Below are 11,165 nucleotides of genomic sequence, written 5' to 3'. Positions count from 1 at the left end.
TGTGATACAGCTTTTATCCACTCTCCTTTTGCTTAAAATATAGGCAACACTTCCAAAGCCGTATCACATTAGTAGTCGTCCACCGTGGCAAGTACAGAAAGCTACGCTATCACAAGTTTGTGCTAGTAAAAAAAATCAAAAATCCCTGGGCTCACTTTTTGCCACTTTTAGGTGACCGCGTTATGACGGAGGATGTTTGCACATTTGAATCGTCGTCAGCTGCACTTCAATAAACACGGCGATCAATACCGCTCCCCACTGATTTGTCTCAATCTAGCAACATTGACAGTATTTGCGGATATGAGCCAGCGCTAATATCGAACCACGAGAGGCGGGGGATGAAGTAGTCTCTTGTCTTCGTTTCCAACGCACAAACACACGCGTGCACTCGCACGCGCAACTCTTTGTCATCCAGTCAGTATCGCCAGCCAGGCTGATAAGCGGCCATGAGCACAAACTGGAAGAGAAGAATGTGTGGTATGACCTTCAACGCAAATGTCAATGTTTCGGCGTGGCGAGCGGGGGCGCGAGGGAAAGAAGACAACACAAGTGAAATGGAATCGCGGCGCCTTCGTAAATCACGGAGAAAATGATGTTTGTGTCAGGGAACGAGGGTACGGAAATCGGCGACGGCGCGCCCGCCCGCACGCACACACGCGCCAGTGCCAGTCAGACAGGCTCCGTGTGCGTTCGTGACTAACAGCCGGTTGTTATTCATCTTGGCATGCGACTCCCAGCAGCCCCCCCTCACATCAGGTGCGAGATTGGCGGTGGCGAGGGGGAGAGAAAGCGGGGGGGCGACAGGGAGGTGGTGACGGCGGGGGTGGGCGCTTGCGAGAGCGTCAAAACATTCCTTCCTCGGCGCAACGAATCTGCGCTTTCATCAGACACCTCATCGCCAGCTCCCCCTTCCCCCCAACCCACTATCAGCCCTCGTAGCAGCCGCTGGCTCTCTCGCTAGCTCTCTCTCTTTCTGCCTTCCTCGTTCTTGCTCTGCAGCCTATATTCGGCCTTCACACGCCTTTCCAGGCGGCTTTGCATTCTTTCAAATTGGCAAACGGCAACCATGACACCTTCGCTTGACGTTCATTTAGTAATTTTAGGAAGCTAATTTAGTAGCGAGCTAATTAATCAGACTACTGTGTTTTGACTTGTGTTGGCAAATGCAACTGATTCTTGCAGCAAAAAAAAAAAATATTGGGAATTTAGATCCCCTTGAACTAGAAAGACATTGACAGGTGTACTCCCCAAGTTCTGACAAACGGATCCATAAGGGTTGGATAATACGGCCCGCTTGACAATTGGCTACGTAAACTCTGTTTTGTATAACCGAGGTCTTGTGGTCACGTCTTCCAAAGGTGACTCATCATTGGTGAAAAAGTCAAAGTAATTTCTCCCTCAGGTTCTAATCAATGCAGATTTCATACGTTGCACGTGGTAAGGAATTGATATAATTCCAACTCGCAAAGTATGCAAATGAAGAATATTTCTCTGGGGCTGTTGTTCTAACAGCAGATTGTACAACCATCACCTCCGCTTTTAACGACATTTGGCTGCAGGCGCTTCCGCTTTGTTTTCGTCCATTCCAAGCAACGACTTGTTTTTTCATTTATGAGCAGCGTGAGACCGGATTGCAACAGTCTTTTGGGTCATTTTGCGGCTAACTAACGCCATTGGCAATCACTCGAGGGTTCGCCATCAGCCACAAGCCATCTTCTGAGCCCCATTGTTGCTGTCCAAACGAAGGGCACGTGTTTGCGGGTGTTTGGACCATGACTATTCTCGGAAGGGAATAAAATGCCTCCTTTGTTGTCTCTAATCACCAAGCAGCAATCTCAAAAAATGTTGCTGATGTGCGCAAGATCAGAGGGTTATTTGTAATTAGGCCCTTATCTGATGGTCTAAATGTCAGCCTACCAATGTGATGTGTTCAAAGCAAAAACCCGGACTGAACTCGAACCTTCTCAATGCTTTTTTTGTTCATGTATTGCTTTCTTTAGCGCACACTTAATACTCCAAAGTAGCAATTTCCCCTACATACGTACATTCATCTTCAGTTTAGATGAATGACATGAAAGACAGGTGAACTGCCCAAGTTCTGGCAAACTACAGAGATGTGACTTGCTGACAAAGTTCAGCTTTTCTCCGTCATAGTTTCGTTAATGCAGCGGTCATCTAAATGAGAACTGTTGCTCTGTTAAAACAAGTGCAGCTGAGGTGGTTCTGAGTTGTTAAGTGTGTTCAAATTCTTTGAGGCAACTGTGAAACATTAAATCAATAAACATCTTACAAAGCCATCTTATTGTCTAATTAGATATTGACTTTGTGGCAACTAGTATATAGCTCTATATATAATAACATAACATTGAAGTTTTTCGACCAAATGCCCCATATGTAGTGGACGGTCGCCTTCAACTCTAAACGGAAAAAATTAGGCGCGTTTTACAGCAACTTTTTTTTTTTTTATTATAATGGGTCCTGTTGTTTCATGTCTTTTTATAAAAACGGATGGGTTTTTTTTCACAACATTCTGGGGTGGTGGGGGCTACTGAGTGATTTAGGGATGGGGGGTTGCGGCATATGAAATATGTCAGTTTCCACCAGAATCGTAAAAGGCTCACAGGCAATTTCTTTGGTGGAATAAAAACAAGAAGTCGTTTCAAGAGGGCTTGGCACCGCTTTCTCTGGCTCTAAGAATAGGACAGCATTCCAGGAGTCCCCTGAATAAATTGAAAGAACAAAACAGAACAACGTCATGTGTCATACAGTAGTCAAGCAGTGAGCAACTAGAATAGCAACGAGCAAAGACCCGAATGTTAGCGGTGAAAAAAAAAATGTGCATCGATTGCTTCCATTTGTGGACGTACGGAGCAATTTACAGGAAGACTGCATTGCAATGTACCGTTTTGTCATAAGGGCTCAAAAAATCAATGAGGCGGTATAATTTGTAACTTTATCTGCATCAAAGGTGAATTTAAAATATTTAAAATATTAATTCTACTAACAAAATGAACCACGAAACAAACAACACACGCTTTAGCCTCTTTTACCACAATATAAAAAAATGCATTGAAAAAAAGAAAAGATCCGCTGTCAATGTTAATTTCACAGGGCCTGCCACTGAGTTCAGAACACATTTTCCATTTAGTCAGACAAATCAACGCTGATTGAAACGTAGCCTCCCATTAGCGGACTTTACAAATTGCGGCCATTAAGGAAAGTGCCTGACCCAAATTGTCTGTAAAGCCATAGTATGATATACTGTTCTTTCAACAGACAATCCATAGATGGATGGATGGATGGATGGATGGATGGATGGATGGATGGATGGATGGATGGATGGATGGATGGATGGATGGATGGATGGATGGATGGATGGATGGATGGACGGATGGACGGATGGACGGATGGGTGGACGGATGGGTGGGGTTGGACGGATGGACGGATGGGTGGGGATGGGTATGGATGGATGGATGGATGGATGGATGGATGGATGGATGGATGGATGGATGGATGGATGGATGGATGGATGGATGGATGGATGGATGGATGGATGGATGGATGGATGGATGGATGGATGGATGATTTGCTGACTAGAAAGAGCCAGGGAACTCTCCAGAATTCAGATTTTTTTTCTTCAGTGATGTGCTCCTTGATAGGTCCTGCTGTTTTGGTTAGCAGCAGCCTTGCAACAGGCTCACCAACGCTCAAACGTGTGTGTGTGAACAGTTGGGGTAATTATAGTTGGTACCCGTTTTCTGAAGGGAAAAAAAGAGGCATCTGTTTTTAGGGAGGCTTTAGTGGATGACGCACCCAGCGACTAAGTGGCGCATGGCGTCTACAGTATTTCTGGCTCTATGTGTCCAATGAAATCCCATTTACAAGGCTTTTTACTGCTGGTGGGAAATTTAAAAAGAAACTTTATTCCATTATGGCATTTTTAAAGAAACTAAGATCGACAAATGTACAATTTCTCTATCACTTTGTGCGTGTCTCTCTAATACCAAATATTGATTTTGTGGCTGGCTTTGGCTATAAGGATCTTTCCAAATTGTCAGATATCAAGAGGTCTTTTCACACTGCATTCCTGAAACGCGTGTTTTCAAGGATAATAAGATCCATCAGTGACAAATGCTTTTATAACAAAGGGGCGTGGACACTTTTTCTCAGATGTTAAGTCATTCTTTTGTCACTGGCATCATTACACCGCATCGGTCCCGTAAGTACAGGACAGAGATTCAAGGAAAATCTCAAAATGTTGCCTTTGGTCCTTCTTTACTAAAATCCCAAATAGCGAAATAAAGCTTTACTAAAGTTTAGCATATGCACAAACTGGCCGAAAAACTAGATTGCTCATTGCAAACAGATGTGACGGCTGATCTGTGCAAAATTGTCAGAGATAAAACGTGCTGGCAGAGTTTGTGACTTTAAATTCAATGTCTGGAAGACGTGCAGAAATTGGCATGTAGAGTGGTAGCGGCACGACATGACCACTCGTGAACATTTTTGAAATGCCACAAACAGAAAATAAACACGAGACATCGTCTATTGAGCAATGCAGTTTTTAGAGATTCAGAATGATCCAAGAGCTGACTTGGACAAAATCACAACGAAGACTCATGCCATAGGCCCGGGCTCAGTTTGTTGCTGTGCCTTTACTGTGGATTCTGCAGTATTAGACTCCACAGGCTCCCATTTGCTGCGGAAAATTGAGCTTTTCTCACTTCCTTTCTTCGTTGTGAATTTTTTTCGGTGTACCATTTTCCTGTGGAAAACCGGCCGCCTTAAGCCGGTAAAACGCGGCGTCAGACATGAAGATATCTATCCCTCCCGATCTCAGATGATTGTGAACTTTGTGTGTGTCACAGCTCGCTCTACAGTCACGGCTGTGTGACAGGACCCGGATCGGCGAGTATCACGCCGGGACCGTGCAATACACCCAAGCCGACTTGGCCGACCTGAGCGACGACGAGGACGACGAAGACGCCAACACGCTCTTCTACGCGCCTAACATGACCCTGAAAGACCGAGGGCCCTGAGGGAGACAAAGGCGGCAAGGATCGGCGGCAGGAGGAGGAGCAGGAGGTTTCCTGACAAAGAGAAATGTGGTGGATTAGAAAGCGAGAGGGAGGCAAAGGAGGTAGGCAGAGAATGGAAGGCAAGATTGGAGGCAAAGTCAGGCAGATAGAAGCCGGAGATGAGCTGTCAGGTTCCATTATTAATCCCCATCCTTTACTATTTAATATCCTAAAGACGCGCGCGCGCACACATACTGAGCAGGGCCGCCTGCAATACCACAACCCCGGGACAAAAAAAAAAAAAGCTCCTTGTGGTGTTAAAAAGGCTTCCTTCCGCTGCATCCCCGAGGTCTTAAAACATTCCTCATCACTGCCCCCAGGACTCCCTCAATCCGCACTTTTGGCACACCACCAAGATGGAGGGGAGAGGGAAAAAAAGAAGGAGGGAAAAAAAAAAACGCTGAAAGGCAATCATAACAAGGTGCAATTACCTTTTCACCTCTCTGCAGGAGAGGTGCTGGAAAAGCAGGCCTTTTTAAAACGTTGGCGCCTGCCGCTCGCTGGCACACGCGCGCATAATTCACGCATTCTGGAGCACGACGACTTCCTCGCTTATTTATACATGAGCCTGGTGCACAGTGGCAAATAAGCATCCACGTTTCCTGCCTTGGACAGTATTTGTTCCTTTTGCCTCAAAAAACACGCATGTGAAGGTTGTTGTTTTTTGGGTTTTTTTTTTTCAAAACTGTAAAGATGATCACTGACTAAATTTCATTGGTCATAAAAATGTTAGATTTTTCGATGTGCATTCATTTAAAAAAAAACACATTAATTTCAATTATATCCCAAAAAATACCTTCTAAGGTTGGCTAACGTTTCTGTGACGCTTATAATGTCGAAGAAGCCTCGCATTGACACGGGTCGTTGACATCAGCTTAATTCAAAGGTTAATAGCTAATTTAGCTTCCATTTAGTAGGCTCGGCGAAATGCAACCTTTTTGATGACGATTGGTCGAAAACCAAACAGTCATTATTCAAAGTGTCAGCATACACAAATCAACATCCTGTCATTACATCATATTGTAAACGTCTTTGTTTCTGTCTGAAAATCAGAGAAAATCCTTAGTGTATTTATCTGTCCTTTAAATATTCAGAAACCAAGTCACTGCTTTGTGTGTAACAGTTCTTGAGCTCTCAAAGTGGTCAGAAATGTTGATGTTACATGTATGTTACATTTATATTAGATCCAACACCATTTTAAAGACATTTCGCAGTTTTATGAATGGAAGCTGATTGTTTTGTCGATTTGTTGTTTTCATAAGCAGTATCAGAAAGTGTACTGTTTTTGAAACAGTCTTTAAATACACTTTTGGCCACTACCCTCGAAGCTAATTTCATTCAACAAAATGAAATCAAATAATCATATTGTGAGTAGAACCACAAAAAGAAAGTCTCAAGACACCATGCCTAAAAACACACAAGAAGTCTGTCATTCTGATTTCAAGCAGTCATTTTTGGTTTAATTTCCAATTTCTCAATGGTCCTTAAAAAACAGCTTGCCCTAGATGTTTTGTTCAATTGCTTCTAAATTTGAACCACAGATACAAGACATTACGTTTTCGTCATGTGGGTCCATCATCAAACTCTGAGCTAAGTTAAGAGGTCAAACAAACATCTCGTTTTTTCTGAAATAAAGTGCAAAATTTGAAAAATGTGTTTTGCCCTTTGGGCAATGATGATAGATTTCTTGAAGATGTTTTGTATTTTTTTTATATATGCGAAAATGCTACTTCTCTTTGTTATACTGTATTTATAAAAGCATTGTATGATCAAATTTACATTCTATTTTTGTATGTGCCTGTGAAGAAGGTGGTCACTGTGCTGCTCAGCCTTATGAAAAAAAAAAAACACCACCAAATTCTTGGGGATTTTTCCTTGTCCATACAAAAAGGTAAATTATGGCACGTGGCGAGCGGTGCCTAGCAACAGCCTCTGCTAGTCCACTATCTCACGGCCTGTGTCGGTGGTAGCGAGCTGTGATTGGCAGCCTAATCATTTAAATTCAGCTTCCATTTTGTTGTTGTTTTTTTTAAAGGCAGCTGCCGGCGTCAAGTGACCGCTGTCACTCGCCTTTTCCTGACGAGTTGAACTAATGACCCGACACTTGACCCCTTTTCACCCCCTCGAGCTGTTGAACTTTCCCGCCGGGTGTCAGTGACACTGCCGCGCGACTGAGTTTGCAATTTGACGCAGTTTGGCCACCATCTAACTCCAATACACACACTGACTTGCATCCTTTTTTTTTTTTTTTTTTCTTCTTTTGGCACTGTCGCTGGCTTGACTTGACTTGCCCTCGATCAAATAAAAGAGCAGTAGAGATGTTTCATAACAAAGCTGAACCTTAGAGTGTTTATTCCATTCACACAAAGCTGTCTCTCAACAACATTGGCTTTGCAAAGTGTGCTCAAGTGGATTTGTGAGCCTAAATGCGATAAATTAAACCCGTGATTCCCAATACAGGGTATTACTGGTCATATGCGGGCTCCTTGCGGTATACGAAAGATTTCCTAAATTAAGTGCATTAACACATGAACTTAAGTCAAACAAATTCTAATGAAGCTTTTAGCTATGCAAGCTTGTTAAAATACATTAGCGTTTAATCTTTCCTGGTTTGTTTAAAAATTGGGGGCGGTACACTTTAACATTGTTGTTGTTTGATAAAGTTTTATTGTTGACATTTTTGTTTTTTTCTATATTTAAGCTAGTGTTCCAACTGTGCATAATGGTAGTGTCTTACAGTAATATTAAATATATTTTGTAGGCTTGAGTAACTGCTTTCTTGCTATTGATGGCTAGATGGCTAAGCTAGGCCAAATGACCCCCATTGCGTGCATGTGTATGGTGGGCTGGCAGGCATGCAATGAAACTTTGCTGCTTGCCGATGACATGCGTGGAGCTTATATTATGGAGGGAAGATGTGAGTGCTGGTAATGACAATAAAAACATTTTAACTCAACATTTCATACACTAAGCCATGGGTAGGCAACTCCGGTCCTCAAGGGGCTGCATGTTTTCTATATCTCCCTGTTGCAACACACCTAATTCAAACGGTCAAATAATTGGCAAGGTCTGCAGAAGCTGGATAATATGTTCTCTTTAATATACGTCGGGTGTATCATCCTCTTAGGACAAATAAATGCCTGTCTGAAACATTAAATTGGTCGTCTAACTTTAATTATCTCAGTTCGTAGACACTATTTGTCACACGTAGAGTTAACAACTGAGTGTTCATTTGAACTCCATTGCTTACCAAAACAGCAGCACCTACTGAAATAGATACAGAAGCGTAATGGTCTTAAATCATGACGATTAATGACTGGTCGCACATTGTTGGGCCTGGTCTTGTCTGCACATTGGCTGAACTGGATTTTGTTGAAAGAAAACTGCACACCATGTTCTGCAGAAATCCCGATTTCTTCATTCGCACCACCCGCTTGAAAAAGAAAGAACGGCATATAGACGCTGCAACATTTCACGGCTTGCGCTACTGGGGCCGAGGAAATAAGCGAATCTCCCCGTCATGCGGGAAGAATTATTATTTGCCCCCCCCTCGAATCGTGCCATGCTTCGTAATTGGATACAATTTAACAGCCGCGGCCCACGGGCATGTCGGCAGGCGCGCGGCCTACTATTAGCTCGCCTCGCCTCGTCGCCCTATCATTTGTCACATCTGTGTTTGTGTGCTTCCGTGTGTGTGTGTGGGGGGGGCACGCGCCTGACACCAGAAACCCGAGCCATTGTTGGAGTCCGGCCATGACGCACAGAGAAGGGAGGCGGTGAGGACAGGGGTGGGGGGTAGGCAGAACAGCGGCAACAGCACACTCGAAAACAAAAAAAAAGGCGGAGCGTTGTCACCTCGGCACGGGCCCCACGGTTGCTCAGCGCTCCTCCGCCCGCCGGGAGCGCCGCCTGTTGTTTATTACAGTACAGCCATCAAACAGCCTCCTCCCTGGATGCTTTCGCTTAGTAGCCAGATCACAGCCCGCACGCAACCACTGCTTCAAAGCGCAGCGCCACACATCAAATAGTTCAATTAGCCGCTTTGACTGGGGGCTGTTTACCCTTTGCCTCGTCCAATCATCAGCGTGCTCGTTAGACGCAAGCAGCGAGAACAAGAAGCAGAAGAATGACAGCGTGCCGCCAAACGACAAAATTCATTTGACCAGAACTGAAACGCAAGCGTACAAGAAGGTCACAAGAAAAAGGGTATTTTTTTTTCTCTAACAAAAATCATAACACTGCAAGAATGTTATGAAAAAACATTACAATGATTGAGATGATGTCACAAGATAAAGCTGCTATGATAAACCCATACGGTTCAAACAATGTTACAAAAATCAAAAGACAAGAAAATGTATGATGTTTCGAGAAAAAAGATTGCAAGTCTCCGGCCTTTCTGTGTGGAGTTTGCATGTTCTCCCCGTGCCTGCGTGGGTTTCCTACCACATTCCAAAAACTTGCATGGTAGGCTGATTGACGTCTCCAAATTGTCCGTAGGTGTGATTGTGAGTGTGGATGGTTGTTTGTTTAGGTGTGCCCTGCGATTGGCTGGTGACCAGTTGAGTGTAACCCGTCTACCGCCCAATTACTGCTGAGGTGTGCTCCAGCATGCCCGTGACACTCGGCGAACGCTTAAGCAATCTGAAAGATGAATGAATAAAAAAACAACCTGATGTTTGGGGAGGGAGTTGAAATTTTTATAACCAAAAAAGTAAATATAGGTCAACTCAGTTTTGTCTTAGCTTTCTCCAGGCAGTGACCTAAAGTTTGCTGAAATGTTGCGTGAATCCTTTTCATTTTTAATATCGGGAAGAATACTTCATTTATTGTCTCCTTTTTTCAAAGTTATCCAATTTTTTAAAAAACATATGGAATTGAGCCAACGCTATTGTTATATATTTTTTTTTTCTTCAAGACACATGAAACATTTTGAAGGTCATGGACCCATTTGAAAACGGTGCTGTGGTCCCAAAACAAAATGGCGATCAAGTACAATCAACAGGTTTTTAGAACGTGACGTCATTAATAAAATCAAATCGGAATAAACACGTACGGCGTCCCAATGTTGTTCAAAGGCTCCGTGTACGCGCCTCACCGCGTTCACTCGCCCGGAGGCGTGACGTGACGTCAGCCCCTGCGTCCTGCTTCCTGTGCGATAACGGCGGCAAAACAGCCTCGCATCCGTCCTGGAAAGAGTTAAGTCCGTCGCGCGCGCGTGTATGCGCGCGCACGCACACACCGCCTGCCACCGCCCCAGATAACTGAGGGGCGCCTCTCCCCAGCCAGCCTGCCTCCGCTAATCGCAATGGCGGGGGGTGGAGGAGGAGAGGCGGGGTGGGGAGGGGGGGGGGGGGGTGTAGCGAAGCGAAGCGCCGGCGGCCTCCTCACATCGCTGGGCTTTTTATTGACGCCGCCTGCCTGCCTGCCTGCCTCTGTGTGTGTGTGTGTGTGTGTGTGTGTGTGTGTGTGTGTGTGTGTGTGTGTGTGTGTGTGTGTGTGTGTGTGTGTGTGTGTGTGTATGTGTGTGTGTGTGTGTGTGTGTGTGTGTGTGTGTGTGTGTGTGTGTGCGCGCGCGTCTGTTTGTGTGTGTGTGCGCGGCTCAGCGCCAAAGAGGCGCGCGTGCGAATGTGCGTATGTGAGCTGAGCGCTAAAGAGGCGTGCGCGATTGTGTGTGCGCCGCGACAGAGGCGAGCCAGAGTGTGTGCGTGTCTGTGTGTGCGCAGCGGAGCGCTAAAGAGAGGCGTGTGTGCGCTGTGCGTGTATGTGTGTTCCCCGCCAGCAGCGGAAAGCGGGGAGAGGCGGGGAGCTGCGAGGGTGGGTGGCGAGGTTATGAGCGGAACTCGACAGAGGCCGACAGACGCGCGGGAGGGAGGGAGGGAGGGAGGGGGCTGACGTGACGGAGGAAAGGGGAGGGGGGGAGGGCGAGAGTGTTTCTCGTGCTGCGCTGCTGAGCCACCGCCGCCGCTTCTCGGCTTCGAGACGTTTGAAGGATTTTTCGCTTTTGTTTGTTTGACTCGAAAAGGAATGCTTTGCAATCGCGGCAATAAATGGGAAGGTTGATGGGGAAATTGTAGTTATGAGAAAAAT

The 11,165-nt window shown here is 45.2% G+C and overlaps 1 protein-coding gene across 4 annotated transcripts in view; it reads left to right on the top strand.

Moving 5' to 3' along the window:
• LOC147050722 (cyclic AMP receptor 4) overlaps positions 1-8,210 on the top strand; it is a 74,687-nt gene extending 66,477 nt beyond the window's left edge. For all 4 annotated transcript variants that reach the window (XM_085920520.1, XM_085920519.1, XM_085920517.1 and 1 more), the window contains one exon: positions 4,869-8,210. In XM_085920520.1, the coding sequence (XP_085776646.1) occupies positions 4,869-5,039 (171 nt within the window). In that variant the 3' untranslated portion in view covers positions 5,040-8,210. The remainder of the gene's footprint in view (positions 1-4,868) is intronic.
• Positions 8,211-11,165: the final 2,955 nt, after the last annotated feature.

Source organism: Syngnathus leptorhynchus, chromosome 9 (genome assembly GCF_054491065.1).
Source record: "Syngnathus leptorhynchus isolate UIUO chromosome 9, UIUO_Slep, whole genome shotgun sequence".
Taxonomy (NCBI): domain Eukaryota; kingdom Metazoa; phylum Chordata; class Actinopteri; order Syngnathiformes; family Syngnathidae; genus Syngnathus; species Syngnathus leptorhynchus.
Note: the sequence above shows the minus strand (reverse complement) of the source record. Positions and strands in the feature narration are given on the sequence as shown.